Below are 18,498 nucleotides of genomic sequence, written 5' to 3' on the forward strand. Positions count from 1 at the left end.
CCATGAAGTGTAATTGGCAGTAGTTGATAAATCTGAAATGATGTCAGCTAAGGGGTCGGACTTCAGAAAGCAGTTATACATTTTATGATTAAAGCTTCTATTTATTATTCATTTCATTTTTATCCTACCTTGCCACCAAAGAATTCAAGATAGTATACATGGTTGTTCTTTTCTTTTCTTTTTTATCTCTGCGACAATTCCGTGAGACAAAGGGAAAGTGACTGGCTCAAGGTTTTGATCAGAGTCTCTTCAGAGGCCTGTGTAGTGACGCAGCCTATAGTTACCTGTTCAGAGCTTTTGTTGCTTAATGTTGTTCTCAGGAAACTGGGTGCAAGTGAAGGAACCATTAACCAAGAAATTCAACGCTATCAGCAGTTGGAGTCAGTAGCTGTCAATGACATTCGCCGAGACGTTCGTAAAAAACTGCGCAGGTCAAGTATGAGGGTGAGCGATTTTTTAAAACCTCCTTTTCAGACACATTAACAATCCTGTGTTTATATCTGTTCTTTTTCACATTTTTTTAAAGTGACAGAACATTGTATACCCATGACAAGCAATGTTTAAGGGCAAGTTACAGCATTTTCTGAGGTGTTGGTGGCCCATGTATCAGTAGAGTGAAATGGAAATGCTGAATTGTTTTTCAGTAGATGGCAGATTTAAAATACCCCCAACAAGCAAAGCATTGTGCACCTATCAGAATGAATGGCTTTCTGCTTGTGCAAGGTCCCTCCAACCAATTTAGGACGATTCTCACTTTCCGCAACAGTTCGTCACAACACAGTCCACACTGTCTGTGTCGGGAAGGGATTCTGCAGAGGCTTTTCAGAGGTTGCAGCAGATTTTGAAGGGAGAGGAGGAGGAGAGAAGGATAGTAGATCTGCGATTTTCTGGTCGTATAATGCTTAGATCCAACCCAATGCCTATTTGGAATTCCCTTGGGACTTACAGTTAGAGAGTGGGCCTGAATCTGTCCACAGACCTTACGTTATACCCCGCCTTATGGTGTTACCCAGCTGGTTGAGTACATTTAGATTCCAATGGAAATTAAACATGGTTAGCATTTAACTTAAATGTATAATATTTTTAGTTTGTGTGTGTGTGTGTTCAAGCTTATTGGCACAAACATGGAAATGATATTCTGTGTGTATTCCAGGCGGCATCGCTCAAAGACAAATGGGGCCTAGGTTACAAACCTAGTTATAATCGATCCAAAAGTATTACAGCTTCAGGAAGACCACCTCTAAAAAGAATGGACAGAGCAAGGTAATGTGACTTTTAAAATAGATGCTTATACTTGTGTGAGGGGCCAAAGATGTTTCTCTGTAAGTTTCCTTGGCCTTTTTTTTTTAATGGTTTATTTGTTTCTTAAAGTGCAATACTTAACTTTTGTAAACCGCCCAGAGAGCTTCGGTTATGGGGCGGTATATAAATGTAATTAATAATCATAATCATAATCATAATATGTTTTCCCCAAAGGGAGAATGGCAACTTAACCTACCTTGCCACAGATAAGGCAGAGTCAGATATTGCTCATTTTCAAGAGTATCCGAGATTGCACGTCATCTACTTTGTTCCGTAGAACTCAGTGGATATCACTGAGACCTGAACAAGCCCCTATCTGCATATTCCCATTCCTTCATCTGCATAGCCTCTTCCTACTTCCCATGTCTCAGTACAATTACAATACACTTTACCACTTTAATACTATCACTTATTAAATGCAACTCTTTATCCAAAGGAGCTGTGTAGCTCCTAACTGCTGTATTGTTGTTAAAGACATGTTTAGTCTGCCCTTTCCAAAAGCTCAAAATGGAATACAGTTTGGGGGAAAAATCAAAACATAAATATGCATTTGTTATAATATTATTATATCATAGAATCATAGAATAGCAGAGTTGGAAGGGGCCTACAAGGCCATCGAGTCCAACCCCCTGCTCAATGCAGGAATCCACCCTAAAGCATCCCTGACAGATGCTTGTCCAGCTGCCTCTTGAATGCCTCTAGTGTGAGAGAGCCCACAACCTCCCTAGGTAACTGATTCCATTGTCATACTGATGTCCAGCTGGAATCTCGCTTCCTTTAACTTGAGCCCGTTATTCCGTGTCCTGCACTCTGGACAACTTCTTCAATATGCGCTCAATGATGCATTTGACAAACATACAAAAATGAGTGCATTTTTTAATACTTCCAGAAGATTTTCAGGCACAGTGGCTGCTGGTGCTCATTGAGGCTGATGGAATGGAGGATAGGTTAGGTCACTGTAGGCAGAGCTCAGAAAAGGGGAAACCAAAACTCAGCATGTTCAAATATGACAACCAGTCGGAACATAGATGCCCTCCTGTGCTTACTGCACTCTATTCTTTGCTCGAAAAGGTGTGGATCACACCACTATGCATGCACAAGGCAGAACAAGCCATTGTGCATAAACAAATGCTAGCCACCAATAACAATGTTCCAGAGAGAAATGAGTGTCCTAGAGGCCAGATGGGACTCATGGAAAGTTTGTCACTGAATTACTGAACATAAGAAAGACCAGGAGTTGTGGGATGATTTTGTGTGTGTATGTTGGGGGAGGGATTCTGATAGTGGGGGCGGGGCACTCTCCTGCCTCTACTAAAACCAGAACTGCCTCTGTTCAGGTGGTAGCTCTTAAATTGGGAAGGAGCACAACAAAGGAGACACCCATCAAGAATTGTACAGATTTGGTGTATGATTTGATTTGATTTATTACATTTATATACCACCCCATAGCTGAAGCTCTCTGGGCGGTTTACAAAGAATGTATGCATAACATGATTGAGAGGTTCCATATTAGTAGTAGTAAATGCCATGTTTAAAGTGTTTTGAGATTTCGTTGTTTAATAAATATGATGATTCACTTTTCTTAATTTGATAATAGTACACGGCTTGGAGAAAGTGAGGAACTTCCAGAGATACGAGTAGATGGAGCATCTCCTGGACCCAGAGTAACTTTCAACATACAGGACACGGTAAGGGAGCCCCTAAGTACTGTGCTGCAGTTCATGAAATGCCACGATGAAATACATACTAGGAATAGGAGGTTAATACATGGGGATTTAAAACATCTGTTAAATCAGTGTGCTAGATGCAGTTATCTTTTGTAATAATATTACAAGTAAAGAAAAATTGAAATAGGTTTAGATTTAATACTGCATATCTTAAACTAATTTCAGTCCAATAACTAATATGTTGAAAATATACATATTTGAATATGTGTGTATTATACAAAGAATGTTACATACATGTGCATGCTATCCATATCCGTATTCAACCTTGTCTAGTGTCTTGGACTTTTTTTTTAGAAGCTTGTTAAATATAGCCATTTTTGTGTTCACTAATGAAATTTGATTTTCATACCATTTTTCCCTTTAAATGTGTCAGTGTCTCATATATATTTATTTTAATTCGTTTTTCTTTTTCATTTTAATTAAGTTGAATAAAACAGCTTTGGGGATTGCACAACAATCCAGCTGTCCAGGGGAAGGGTATTTTCAGGTATTTGTAAAATTAACAAGTATACTAATAAATTGCATGGAAAATCAGCTTTATTGATCATCTCTGGCAGCTAAGCAGAATGTATCATAATACGAACAGGTAGCACACTCACAAATGTGTAGCACACTCACGTTCTCTCTTTTTCTGGAGCTTGTTTTCCAAGGTACTCAAGTAGAATGCAAGATGTCTTTTTAATACTTTTGGTGAGGTAAATCTGTGAAACCACAAACAGTTGTCCCCTAGAATAGAGGCAGACAGCAAAGATCTACATTATAAATCAGAAATCTGAAGCTAATTTGTATATTATTGACAGGTCATTGACAATAGATAAGTTATTTCTCCACAGAAACATATTCCGTCATTGACCAACAACATTTATAGTGATAGATCTAAAAAGATCAAATCAAGATAACTTTTCACATTAATTACCGTGGGATTAATTACAGTGGGATCTAACTTAATCTGGATCCAACCTATATTCTACAAAAGACCATCTAAATGAATACCTAAACCATTCATTTATTTAAGAAAACAAATAAAACTAAACCATCATGTATAAAGAGTTACTTAACCGTAGAAATCAAAAGTAAACTAATCAGAACATTTTAAATATGTCATTTTCTATTAATAATACACTATTTCTAAGCCATCCTCCCTTTTAAGTGGTCCTTAGCTGGAAAACTTTCTATGATGTATTAGTGTGAAGAGTTCCAATAAGCTTCATGTGTGAGGTTTAAAATATCTTTCACCATCTTTTCTCCTTAAAATTTAGTTGGTAGGATCAGACTAAGTTAGCTGCACTTGGGTCAATTGAAATCAATGGGACAGGTTAGTCATGACTTAGGTCCCACTGATTTTAGTAGAAGCTAAGTGCAACTAAGTTAGTCTGGATCCAACCGAGGGGGTGTTAAAATATTGTTCAATGCATAATGTTTCCAGTTGTGCTCATCAGCCCTAGAAAGAGGGGGGAAATATCCAAAGGAAGGGCAGGCGTTGGATGAATTCAGTTGAAGTGTGGATCACAGGGTTATAGGTTTCTTTTTATTTAGTCGTAGGTCTAAAGTTAGCTGTGACTAAAGCCCCTTTCATTTCAATGGGTTTACTCTACGTAGGACTAATATTGGATTCTACCTATAGACTTTAACAGCCTAGTTCTAATGAAAATAATACTGTTTTCTTTCTTTGGTGCTTATTTCTAAATGAAGCTGCAGTCCAAAAATAACATAATAGGAATTAAGTCCCATGGAACTTAGTGGCACTTGCTTCTGAGTGTTGACCAAGCATGACATGGTCTAGGGCTCTCAAGCAGTATACATCTCAGAGTTCCTTACTTATGAAAGGATACACATACGCAGGCAACCATGCGAACACAAACTTCTGATGGATTCAGCTAAAGCTTGAATAGCTTTAATTTAAGCTGTACAAGCGGTAGCTTTTGCAGAGGAAAACAATGAACAGTGTTCTATGTTTCTGGCACCAGTTCATATCCATATTTGGAATATATGACTTAGTGTTCAGGTTATAGCTTAAAATTTGATATGTGTTCCATATTTTCTCAGAATGAGCAAAATTCAAGTTCTAGTCCAAATTCATTCCAGATCAAAATAGCTGAAATCAAACTTCAGAGAGCAAAATACATATGATTAATACTATACAGAGGATAATATTATACATCTGTGCTGAAGATGGAGTAGCCTTTAATCTTATTTTAGAACTTAGAGGTTTTATCTAGTATTTTTGAAGGTGTGTGTATTAATATATAATATTGTACATTCTGTGCCAACATTTTGCATGCACTTCCATTTACTAACCATTTCTGTTCATTTCCTTCATTGACAGGTGGTCTTGGGGTTTCTTGCTATTCTATATCTTTGCTTTAACATTTGTAATTAAATTTTCATAGCAGTATGTGTTTCAATATAAGCTTGGTGCTGTCTGTATAACTTGTATGTTCATTTCTCCCTCTATGGTGCTTGTTCAAGCTTATTCATTCATCTATATTTAAAATACGTTTCATGGCTTGATTTCCTTACACCAACACTTTGGCCTGTCCCAAAAAGAGAAATATTACTTTGAATATTAATTTGAAGCGCTTTGTCTTTAAGACATCTAATTCTCCAACCCTTAATAGAGATAGTAGGTATAACTTAAATGTCTTTTTTGTCTCTCTATAATCAGTTTCCAGAGGAGACAGAATTGGATCTTTTGTCAGTAACAATTGATGGTCCATCCCATTACTCATCCACTAGTGAAGGATCATGCTCAGTATTCAGTTCACCCAAAACTCCAGCTGTCTTCTCACCAAGCATTCCCTTCCAGCCTGAAGAAGGAAGACGAGATGACAGCTTGTCTTCAACGAGTGAGGATTCTGAAAAAGAGGAAGATCATGAAAGAGAGAGGCCTTATTTTTACAGAAGAACACAGTAAGTATATTCCAAATGACAGCATGATCATTACAACTGAGAATGTTACAAAAAGAATTCCATTATTTTATATGAAATATTCAGTCTGAAATCTTGAAGTTATTCTATTCTAATAAGGTGAAGAGTGGAAATAGGAAACAAGGCAACTTCATTGTTTGAGCTGCTCTGACAGTTGGTCTGACCATATCAGTACATGCACCATTTAGCACACATTACATACACAGGGATTTAACAACAGCTGTTGTTAAAATGTATTATGTTTTATGTTTATCCACCTTAAATGATGTACCAGTTGCACATTCCTTAAAAAGTTTGATGAGATCATTGGACACTCAGGCAGAAATAGTTAATACTTTTGGAAAGACGCATTCAAGAGTCATTCAAGAGGTAGCTGGACAAGCATGTCAGGGATGCTTTAGGGTGGATTCCTGCATTGAGCAGGGGGTTGGACTCGTTGGCTTTGTAGGCCCCTTCCAACTCCGCTATTCTATGATTCATAGCTCTGTGCTTGAGCACATATTTTGCATGCATAAAGTCCCAAGTTCAGTCCCTGGCATCTCCAAGTAAGGCTGAAAAACACCCGTCTGAAAACTGCTGACTGTATAGACATTATTGAGCTAGGTGGACCAATCGTCTGATTCGATGCTTGGCAGTCTATGTTCCTAATTCTATTTAAACGTTTCAGTGTTCTGAATTTAAGTAAGCAGTTTAACTTTAAGATGAGTGTGCTGCATGAATCCAGTGTTTTTCCCCTTTCATTTGCACTTCCTTACTCCTGTTCTTAAATTGTAAGAATAGTAATAGTGAGTGGTTTGCCAGTTATCTTGAATGGGTTGAGACTGCAGGAAACTTATTAAAACATTTAATTGTACTAGGACTTAATCAGGGTTGTCCTACATTTTCTAAAACCTTTGGTACATTTAGGATAAACCATGAATGATCAGAGAGAATTGTGATCAGATTTCCCAATGGCTTTTACCTTCACTGAAAATTGTGGGGGAAGGTGATTAGATGCCCATTCCCCCCACAGCTGCTATTAGCCATGTAAGGGAAAACATACAAGGACTCATATTGTAGTGAAATATCTTTCACCTCTGTGGATAATAGTAGGTGTGTGTGTGTGTGTGTGTGTGTGTGTGTGTGATTTTAGTAAGGGAAATGGCATGGGAGCAAGAATTAAACCCACTTCTCCCAATGTCACACAGCCTCATCCAAATCAGAGAGTCCCCACAGCTAATTTTAATGAAAGTAAATGACATCATGGTTAGTTTGGCCCTTACTCTCATGTGTAGCATAGTAAAGTATTAACTGAAACATATTTTTAAAAAATCATATCCAATAAATCAGAAGGGTTTATTTTGTCAAATACTGCAAACCGGTTGTTTGCTTTCTATAGGACTGTTTCTCGTAAGAAAGCAACAGGTTTTGCTGCTGTCCACCAACTGTTTACTGAACGGTGGCCAACGTCTCCAGCCAATAGAAGTGTAACTGGAACAACTACGGAGAGGAATATCGACTTTGAACTTGATGTGAGAGTTGAAATTGACTGTGGCAAGTGTGTACTTCATCCAACAACACTTCAGCAGGAACATGATGACATAAGCTTAAGGAGGTAAAAATCCTGCTAGAACAGCACAGGTTTACTAAACTATATTGAGAACAGCAGCATGGTTCAAATGCAGAACTTTAAAAAGACTCAAGACTAATCAGAAGTCTATATCATATGTTAATGCCATATGCTGCCAAGAGCTTTATAGTAATTTTTACATCCTATATAAAAAAAATTAAGAAATTGATTTTATTTTAAGGCAGCAGTCTAAATAGGTAGCTGTTCGTGTCATTATTACATGACATTGAAGAACATTAATTTATTCTGCTTTATAAGATGCAATGCCTTTGTCAATATCAAGAAATATCAAGAAACTTTTCTGAGTTGAGTATGACATGAGCATATATAAGATGGAGCAGTGGTTCTTTTTCCAAAGTGAACATTTGTTTGAATTCCATTTACCTTAATTAAATTTAAGCAAATTGTCTGCAGGCCTAGAGCAGCAGACATATTATTTTATTGCTTAGAAATTTGTTTTAAATTGAGCATTTAAATTAAGCTTAAATTAAGTTTAAATCCAGACGTTTCAGTCATGCACCCTGTATTATTGATTTTGCACACACGTGTGTGTGTGTGTGAATGGAAGTCTGAACAAGATTCTGTAGGACGCAATATATAGAAAAAATAAGATCTATCCGGTTGGATTCAAAGGTGCTCTTCTGGAACTGGAAAAAGCTTTTCTGTTAACAGAAGTTTCTCAGATCCAATGGAGGTTCCAGGAACAGAAGCAAGGAGGCCTTTCTTTGCTAATTACCCCTGTATGCCCCTACACCACTTCCTGTGATGTTTCATAAGGTCTCCCAACACTATAGAGAAGATTTGGGTGGGGGGCAGGGAGAAGAGGATGCTGAGACCCAGGAATGCTGCTTATGGAAGTCTGGCTCCAACACATAATTTGGCTCCAATTGTTTTATCAGTATTCACTTTGAAAATAACGTTTCATTTTTATTCCTTTAAATAATTGTTACACCTTGCTGTTTATTCTTTAGGAGTTACGATCGCAGTTCCAGAAGTTTAGATCAAGAGTCTCCTTCAAAAAAGAAGAAATTTCAAACTAATTATGCATCAACTACTCACTTACTGGCTGGAAAGAAAGTGCCATCATCTCTACAGACAAAATCTAGTGACCTGGAAACAACAGTATTTTACATTCCTGGTGTAGATGTAAAGGTAAAACAAACAAACATAGAGGAAGTGTGAAAAATGCTGCTCTCTCCTCCTTGAGAAAACATGATCAAATAGAGCCACAGCTTTCCATCACTTAACTGTTTCTCTCATGCCGTGCACTTGCCACAATATAAATATGCAACTAAGTACAAAACCTCCTTCAGATTAGTGTCCTGCAAAGTTGTCACACTGATGGTACTACCAATTCTCTCCTTGGGCCAGATTGCAGCAGTCCCCATATCACCCAGAAAAGCACTGCTGGGTAGTGACACTGAAGTTGCAATAGAGGTGGAAAAGAAATGCTGTTTTGCCACCTTCACTGCTACAGAATAGGGTTGATAATCCAAGAGGATAGTGCCCATTGTTGCATGTTCTAAGTTGCCTTTATATACTTTTTGATGCTATAAAATATGTTTTAACTGTTTTTACTACTTATTTATGTTTCTTATCTAAAAATTCTAAGGATGCACTTCTACTCTAAAACTTCGTATGTCCAAATAAGATTATTTACTTTCAAAGCTTCTTATCAAGGTGAATGGCCATAACAACACTCTTATACAAACATTTTTGCATTCCTTGACATGTTACAGGTGTATTTGTGACACCAATATGTTGCCTTGATTGCATCCTGACTTGTGAGCTTGTTTTCTTATTACACATCTATTGTGTTTTACAGTCCGAGTTGCACTTTCTGGTTACTTTCTCTGATGGCACACCCAGCCTTGTAGTTAAGCTAACTGTTTTATAGTACACTTTTTTAAGATGCTAAGAGGAAGATGTAGCTATAAATTTAACATGGGCGCTCCTTGGTCTGGATTCCCTGCTTATCATTAAAGGGTGCCAATGTTCAATCACTGATGGGCTAGCATTGCTGTTTCTCCTCTGGGAAACCTCAGAGATGACAAACCTTTCTTGCATTAGCCATTGAAATCGCATTTTTGATTCCAGATACCCCTTGGAGGTATTTCAATATAGAATTTCCTAAATGGGAAGCAGGGACTAGATGATGCAACTATGGAAGTTTTGCCTGATCTGCCACAATAGGTTTCCTTTTTCCAAAAATGTGTGTTTAATAAACTATTCTGTCAAGATGTGTGAGGGGCTGTGATTGCAGCTAATGAGAAAATGTAGACAGGTGGTGGTACATATACAATTTTGTCTCATTTTAGCTTCATTACAACTCTAAGATGTTGAAGACTGAATCACCAAATGCATCTCGAGGTTCATCTCTGCCAAGGACCCTTTCTAAGGAATCCAAGTTGTATGGTATGAAAGATACTGCCGTGTTTCCTACCCACGGCAAGGCTAAAACTTTGCTTCCTCCCCAACCCCCACCTATTCCATCAGGTAGAGATTTCTCTTTCATTCTGTACCTTTTGATCTAATTCTCTCCATACTGTGCCACTCAGTGCTTAGATCTACATTCTGCTTTATAGTGTAATATTAAGCATCCTGTATGATATGGTCATAAACATCTAAAACATACTGTTCAGTAATTCTAAGTGATGCTAATGCTTGCTGAATAGAAACCTTCTTACACTTCTAAATGTATCTGTTACACTTCAAATATCTTGGCTAACTCATTCATTTCTGATTAGATTTCCTCTTTACATAAACTTTAGTTCACCCAATAAAATTAATTTTCTCTACTTCCTTGGCCTTTATTTCAGTGTTTACTACACTAACTCTGACAATGGAAATAATGTGACTGAGCTTAAGCATTATAAATATCACAAAAGCTGCCATATATTGTATTCATTATTGTGGAAGTTATGGTTTTTTTTTTTACTCTGTTGATGAAGCAGTATGGATATTTACTTCCAATGAAATGACAAAAACAAATGTTTTGCCCAGGAGCTACTACTATTTTGGGCACGAGTACGCAAGTAAGCGAGTTTGCTTAGTTGTCCTTATAGAGGGCAGAGAGAGACATAAATCCTTAATTTCAGAACTGCTTCCTTAAGCAAATATAAAGTCTATGATGAAAAAGGAATTTGGGCTGCATGACCAGAGGCTTTGATTATTCTCCTGGATAGGGTTTAATTATGGAATGCCTTCCCTGGTGAGATTCAGAAGGTTCCTACTTTCAGGCAGGAAGTTGAGATCTTTTTATTTACACCAGCTTTTGATCTTAATCTTACTTCTCTTTTAAGTGTTTCTTTTTTACTGGTGAAGTTTTAGCAATTCTAGTTGTTTTCTCCTTACTGTTATTTTAACTGATCGTATTGTGGTTTTTTTTTTTAAATTTGCTTTGAATGTGATTTTATGCAGCAACAACAGCAGCAGCAGCAGCTTATAAATAACATGAAATAAAAAAATAGTTTTTTAGCAACCAGTTTAGTAGATAAGCTTCTTTAGGAAATGTATAAATTAGAAATAGGGTGGATTGATCTAAATTAATTAATTAAATCAGCAAGGAAAAAGGCTGTTTTAAACCAGTTTTCTCATTGATACTATTGTATTTCCAAACAAATGGTGCAAATTTGATCACTGAATCATGTTAGTTCACAACTAAATAGACTATTGTTTACACAATTCATCCTTGTAACCAGTTTTTGCATCTATTTTTCGCACTGTATATATTTTTGCACACCTCTATAGATATGTCTTTAAAATATTCCATATCTTATGACCAGCATCTGTGGATCTTGGTGAGGTTAAGTATGAGAATATAGGAACCTGCACACTGGACATTTTGTCTTCTCTTCGTTCTACTGTTGTTCCTTTCTTGATTATTTTGCTTTTGCCTAGCCCCACCATTACAGTTACAACGTAGCAAACAAAATGGAAATGCCCATGATTGATAGGTTGAAGTAAGGTTTAATAGTTTCTGGTCAGACCATAGTAATTTGTTTTCATGAGGTGAAAATGAAATGTCTGTACTTGGTAGGTAGAGTATTATTATTATTATTTATTTATTTATTTATATAGCACCATCAATGTACATGGTGCTGTACAGAGTAAAACAGTAAATAGCGAGACCCTGCCGCATAGGCTTACATTCTAATAAAACCATGATAAAACAATAAGGAGGGGAAGAGGAAGCAAACAGGCACAGGGTAGGGTAAAGAGGCACTGGGTAGGGTAAAACTAACAGTATAAAGTCAGAACAAAATCAAGTTTTAAAAGCTTTAGGAAAAAGAAAAGTTTTTAGCTGAGCTTTAAAAGCTGCGGTTGAACTTGTAGTTCTCAAATGTTCTGGAAGAGCGTTCCAGGCATAAGGGGCAGCAGAAGAAAATGGACGAAGCCGAGCAAGGGAAGTAGAGACCCTTGGGCAGGTGAGAAACATGGCATCAGAGGAGCAAAGAGCACGAGCGGGGCGATAGTGTGAGATGAGAGAGGAGAGATAGGAAGGAGCTAGACAGTGAAAAGCTTTGTAGGTCAACAGGAGAAGTTTATATTGGATTCTGAAGTGAATTGGAAGCCAATGAAGAGATTTCAGAAGTGGAGTTACATGGTCAGAGCGGCGAGCCAAGAAGATGATCTTGGTATAAATAAATCATAGAAAAGCCTTCTTTTAACTCAGGCCAGAGCTACACCAAGCAGGATATAGCAGTATGAAAGCAGTATACAAAAGGCAGGAGACGCACTACTGCTTCATAGTGGTATTGAAGTGCACTGACAACTGTTGGGGCCCATTGACACATACCATGTATCACTTTCATACCGCTATCATAGTGCTATATCCTGCTTGGTGTAGATCTGGCCTCAGTGTAACTTGTGGAAGGCATTGATTCTCTTTAGAGATTATCAGTTTAGTGGGTTGTCTCCTACTGTCCTGTCCTGAAAAAGCATTGATCATATGACTTGGATTTCAACATGTAAGACTCCTCCCCAGTTCTTTCTCTGCCTTCCAGCACCTTTCTTCTAGCATACTGCTTCTAATAATGCCTCTTATTTCTTTCAGCTGTAACTTTCTTCTTCTTCCTCCTCCTCTTGTTTTTTGTCTTTGCTGTCACTTGTCCTTTCTTACGCTGGGCCACTTCTAAGCTTGCAAAGGAAAAAGGGAAACAGTATGTGTGTGTAGCAAGAAGCCCCCCCCCCCCAAAAAAAGTGGGGGGTTTCTAGCTGCCATAGAGACTGTTGCTGTGAAAACACAGCATGCAGATCCATGCAGTTGTGCATCAGGCAGACACCTCCCACCCATGCTGACCACTGCCACTGTCAGGGCGATCCAGCAGCAGAACAGCACTGACAGCTGCCACCTTGATGGTGGTGGTCATTCCACATAAGGTGGAATGGAGCATGAAGGCACTGCCTTGGGGGATTATATTCACTGTATTGCTGACTTTGACCACCAGATGGCAGAGTTACGCAGAGACTGTGACTTTAACTCTAAGCAAACAGTTGAAAGGGCCAGACATCTCTCTAATTGCTCTGCAAATTTCTCTGAATTCTCTGTCATTCAAACTTTTATTCTTCAGAGAGTCATTGGATAATAGCTGGCTAGATGAACCACATAATTTCAGACTGTTTCATAATGGTGATTTCCTGAGAATGCTCTCTAAAGCTATGTCATCTTTAGGTCTTCAGCCTATTATGCAGGAACCCATGCTATCAGCATCTGTGTTCCCTTAATCTGAAGTACCTACCAGAGAAGTGCCCTTCTCAAGATCCTTTTGATGAAGTAGTAAAATTGGTCATCCCCTATAGAGCAAAAAAGGCACTAATATTATCCAGAGGTTACATTCCCTCCCATGGCATGGGATGGAGGATTTGAAAGTGCCTCTGTCTCACATGTGATCATGGGACAGAACTGGGCAGGGGGTTTAGGGTACCAGACCTCATTTTGAAATCTAGGTTGCATGATCCTTACCTTTCCTGTGTGGTAGGAAGAGACAACCCACTATAGGATGACAATATATATATATTTTTAAAAAGTCAAAATCTGATTGATTGATTGATTTTAAATCATCAAATTTTATTCACCCCAAGTAGAAAGTTGAAAACTGGCTTAAATAATTGATTTAAATTTCCTCTTTTTCTTGGTGATTTAAATAAGTCCTACCTCACTACATTATGCATGCAAAAGACCTGGGATCTGTTCCATTGGCCAGAGATAAATTGTTATTCTAATTACTGGGATATAAGGGACTGAGTGAACATGGCTCAATGTGAGTTAAATAAACATTTCTTGTATTTTAATGGAGAACTGTTATTCCACTAAACCATTTTTCACATCTTTCAGCCAAAGGAAAAGGAAGTGGTGGTGTAAAAACAGCAAAATTATATGCTTGGGTTGCACTGCAGTCTTTGCCGGAGGAAATGGTGATTAGCCCCTGTCTGTTAGACTTCCTAGAGAAGGCCCTTGAAACAATTCCTATAACTCCAATAGAAAGGAATTACACAGGTATTTTGCAGGTTTTTACTCTTTTATTCTGTTTTTAAAATTTTAGGGTTTTATCTTAAGTTTTATCATGTTGTATTTTAGGGTTTTAATTTTTGTGAACTGTTCAGAAAACTTTAGCTATTGGGCAGTATAGAAATGCAATAAATAATACATGGCAGATTAGTTTATTTTTACATCTTTTATTTTTTTTCATAAAAGTTTATCTTCCTGCTTTTATGTTCCTTGTTCTTTTAAAGCTGTTAGTTCACAGGACGAGGATATTGGGCAGTTTGATATGCAAGATCCCTTAGAAGAATCCACAGCATCCTTAGTATCTTCATCAACATCAGCATATTCTTCTTTCCCTGTTGATGTGGTGGTTTATGTAAGAGTTCAGGTAAGGATGAAAGCCTACATAAGTTGAGGGCCATTAATGTTCCATTGAAGTTGATGGACAGATTGAAAGGAGCTGTTTTTATGTCATACCCAGACATAATCTTGGTTACAAGCTGTTCTTGCTTATAAGATGATAATTATAACCTTAAATTCACTCACGGCCATACTACCATGAACACACCCCATCTCGTCTGATCTCACTGACCACACATTTTTCTTTCATGTTTGCAGGAAAAGTGTCATACATTGTAACATTTTGTTTGCTTTACAATTTTGTTAAATCTCCTATGCATTGATAAACTGAATGAGTTGTATGTTTTGGATCATATTTCTTTTGATTATTTGTTATACCTCCTCTCTTCCAAGGAGCTTAAAGCAGCAGTCAGCCCCACAACAGTCCTGTGAAAGTAGGGTGAATTAGAGATACCTTGATCAGATCAGGCTTTCCAGTGACCTTTGTATGCAAGCTTGGGATTGAAGCTTGATTTCTCATATGCAGACCCAACACCCTAGCTACTTCATTTCCTGCAGTGTATTTTTCTTTGTCCACTCTTGATGCTTAAGCCATTGAATATGCTAAACATGATCCTGGAATTGGTTGGACTGGAAGCTTTAAATTTTGCCTTAAAATGTCCTAAGCATTCTGAAGCATTTTTAATCTTTGTCGTTAATCCTTGTAACCGTGAAAAGATTCTTTATGCACTTGGGAAAGGAAGCAGGACACGGGTTCATCTTGATTTTTAAAAGGCAATCATTTACATTTTTTACTTCATTCTTTTTAACTCAACTCCTAATAAACCGGAAAGTTAATTTGCATCGTTCCTTAAAATTGCAGAATTGATATTTGTTGTCTTGTTCTCAGATGACATTTTTACATGTGCCTTACAAAATACTGTTTTCTTTAGCCTTCACAGATCAAGTTCAGCTGTTTACCAGTTTCACGGGTAGAATGCATGTTGAAACTTCCCTCCCTCGACCTTGTATTTTCTTCAAATCGAGGGGAACTGGAAACTTTAGGTACATCCTGCCCCACCGAAAATTCTGTACAAAGTGGGTCAAAGATGCCTGTTAAAACTGTCTCACCAGGTAAAATTTAATTTTAAAAGTGCTGTTCATTTTCCAGTCATTCAGTGTTCTTGATAGCTGAGAAATGATAACAGATGTAAACCACAATTTAGTGCTATGAGAATGAGCCTGGATGAGCCTTGAGTTCATGCACTCCTGCTTCATCTCAGTTGTGGCTATAAAGAGATTAGAATTTTTCATTTGCATTTTCAACTAACCTTAGTTACTTCTTTTGCCCAAACTAAGAACTTATGGTTAGTGTAAACTGTGATTTAGGAAAATGAGACAAGATCATAACACACACAATGTGAAGTTGGCTTGTTTCCCTAAGTTAGAATTGATATTAACCACGGTTTGTATCGTTTGGCCATAACAAGTAACCTTAGTTAGTTGAAAACAAGCAAAGGTGTCTGATTCCTTCATGGCCACACCAGAAAGAGTGGTGTACACAAGCTCTGAAGCTCATCCACATAATGCTAAACCACAATTTAATGTTGTGCAACCCAAGCAAATGCCTGTAACTATTACTTTATTTATTTGTTTGAATAATAAATATAGTCTACCTGTATGTATCATAAGACTTGGTGTTCCAAATGGAATAGTCAAGAGAATACTTTTGGCTGATCTTTGGGATCGTGCTACAATACCTATGGTTTATTTAATTAACATGTGTTACTTTTCTTTCTTTCTCTGCTCTAGGTTCATCTCCTGGACTGGGCAGCCCTTTTGGAAGAACACGGCACAGCAGTAGCCAGTCAGATCTGACAGGCTCTAGCAGCAGCTCTTCAGGTCTGAGCTTCACAGCCTGCATGTCTGATTTCTCCCTTTATGTATTTCATCCATATGGGGCAGGAAAGCAGAAGTCCAGTGTGGCTGGCCTGTCTTCTGGATCAGGATCCTTAGGTAATTATGGATTATCAAATTTCACAAGTGTGTCTGTTATTCCTAAGCTTTGAAAGAAGCCTGTTTCAAATGCAGAAAGCATTTTGTTCTGTCAAAAGCAAAGCATTTGCACATCTAATGTACATTAAAGATCCAGTTTTCTCTGTATGCATACCTTAGCATTTATGTTTGTAGTAACTCTTTCTACTAAAGCAGCATGTTCAAATTTTTAGAGTTTCAAAAGACAAAATTTGGCCTGACAACTTTACATTATTTATTAACTGTGTGTGCGTTACACAAGCTAAAGTGTATGTGTCTTGATGTGCTTAGCTCAAATTCTGCAGATATCAGGTGAGAACAACTTTGAGCTTTTCAAATTCAGTGAAACTAGTTATGTTGTGATTTCAGGAAATGTAGATGAAGAACCCTCATCAGTTACTGGTCGTAAAGATTCACTAAGCATCAATCTTGAGTTTGTGAAAGTTAGCTTGTCAAGAATAAGGCGTTCAGGGGGTGCTACCTTTTTTGAGAGCCAGTCTGCAAGCAAAACTGCAAGCAAGATGGACACAACTTTAATAAATATATCTGGTATTTACCAATCTTGTTTAATGTTGGACTCATTGCGAGTGGATACACAATATTGTTGTATTTTTCTCCATTATGTGCTTTCTATTCTAGCTCTATTATGTAGATGTTGTGAAGCACGGTTGCATTTTAGGTTAAATTAGGGCAAAATCCTATGTGATACATCCTGGGTACTCATCAGCCTCCAAACCCAGAGGCTTACAAGTAGCCTATGCAGAGGGGAGAGGCATCACACCTCCCACTCTCCATTTAAGCTAGACATGTGCTTTCAGGAGGGGGAAGAGAAGGATGTTGGGGTGGCCATAGGATTTGTTCTGTGACTACCGCCCCAGCCACCTCCCAGGAATGCCCCTTTCACTCCCTGCGAGCTCGTATTTGCAAGCTCATAGCAGCAGCCAGTGTGGTTCCCTCTGTGTGGGCTGAAAAGGGGAAGGGAGTGTGGTTTCCTGACTCTGAAGTCTGAGCCCTGTTTCCTACCTCAGAGCCAGGAAACCAAACAATCCTATGTCCCCCAGACTTAGGGGGAATGGGATTGCTCTCCCCATGGAGAAAATCTATCTGTTCATGCCATCATACTGTTTTTTGAAACGTGGCCACTGACTTGAGCTGTGTCTGAAATAGTGCAAATAGATTTTGTGAGATCTGCATAGCATCTTACGCTTGACACAGTTTAATGTACTGCCAAAGGGATAGAGCATGATCTTAAGAGACATTACACCTCCTGTTCAAGTGCAAATGTTTTGTCAGGCTGCATTTATGTTGACAGTGCAGGCATTTGCTGTTCCACCTTCCTGCTGAGAATTTTCAGGTTAAATTAAAAACAAAAACTTTTAAAGGAGGAAGACATAAATAATTTACAGTTCATAAACTTAAGGCTCATATTATTTCAAAACAGTGTGACATCAATACTGCCATTAAAGTTTAGGGTGGGGAACATGTGACCATCCAGATGTTGTTGTCTAACTCCCGTCATCGCTGTCCATTCGCCATGCTGGCTGATGCTGATAAGAGTTGGAGTCCCAACAACACCTGAAAGGCCACAGGCTCTGTGGTTAAGGGGATTTGCCTGTTTAGAGAGAGAGAAAACATTTCAGCCTGAATAAACTATGCTTCTGTACCATAGTTGAAAGCAACTATTGGGCTCTAAATTTCAGGTCTTCTAGTTGTCACTGGGTGGAACTTGTTAAAAGAGATAGGCAGCTCTGCTTGGTAATTAATTTGTAATTGAATTAATTATGAGTTGCATCTCTTCTAATTAACCTTGGATCCCAGTGGAATCTGAATTAAATTTCAACAGGTGATAGCATGTGGATTCTATCATCATCATGTGTTAGATAATATCAGTGCCTCCAAACAATTATAGGCTGCAGCCTGTTCAGTAATGCACGTTTCCTCCTCGCTATCCCTTTGCTCTCACATGGTCATCTGGAAGTCAAATGCAACTTACCAGACCCTATGAACTCTGGTTCCACCCAAGAGGAAACACCCAAATCCAAACAAAAATTTGGAAGCTGTGATATTTGACA

The 18,498-nt window shown here is 38.1% G+C and overlaps 1 protein-coding gene across 8 annotated transcripts in view; it reads left to right on the forward strand.

The window, feature by feature from the left end:
- The window catches only part of BLTP1 (bridge-like lipid transfer protein family member 1), a 130,037-nt gene that overhangs the window by 94,411 nt on the left and 17,128 nt on the right, over positions 1-18,498 (forward strand). For 3 of the 8 annotated variants that reach the window (XM_063135896.1, XM_063135900.1, XM_063135897.1), the window contains 13 exons: positions 321-444; positions 1,154-1,263; positions 2,900-2,990; positions 3,454-3,516; positions 5,695-5,939; positions 7,336-7,551; positions 8,538-8,718; positions 9,885-10,062; positions 13,904-14,065; positions 14,302-14,441; positions 15,346-15,526; positions 16,205-16,408; positions 16,796-16,975. In XM_063135896.1, coding sequence (XP_062991966.1) covers positions 321-444; positions 1,154-1,263; positions 2,900-2,990; positions 3,454-3,516; positions 5,695-5,939; positions 7,336-7,551; positions 8,538-8,718; positions 9,885-10,062; positions 13,904-14,065; positions 14,302-14,441; positions 15,346-15,526; positions 16,205-16,408; positions 16,796-16,975 — 2,075 coding nt within the window. The remainder of the gene's footprint in view (positions 1-320; positions 445-1,153; positions 1,264-2,899; positions 2,991-3,453; positions 3,517-5,694; positions 5,940-7,335; positions 7,552-8,537; positions 8,719-9,884; positions 10,063-13,903; positions 14,066-14,301; positions 14,442-15,345; positions 15,527-16,204; positions 16,409-16,795; positions 16,976-18,498) is intronic. The other 5 variants (XM_063135902.1, XM_063135904.1, XM_063135898.1 and 2 more) reach the window with 4 other exon arrangements.

This window comes from Elgaria multicarinata, chromosome 10 (assembly GCF_023053635.1).
Source record: "Elgaria multicarinata webbii isolate HBS135686 ecotype San Diego chromosome 10, rElgMul1.1.pri, whole genome shotgun sequence".
Lineage (NCBI taxonomy): Eukaryota > Metazoa > Chordata > Lepidosauria > Squamata > Anguidae > Elgaria > Elgaria multicarinata.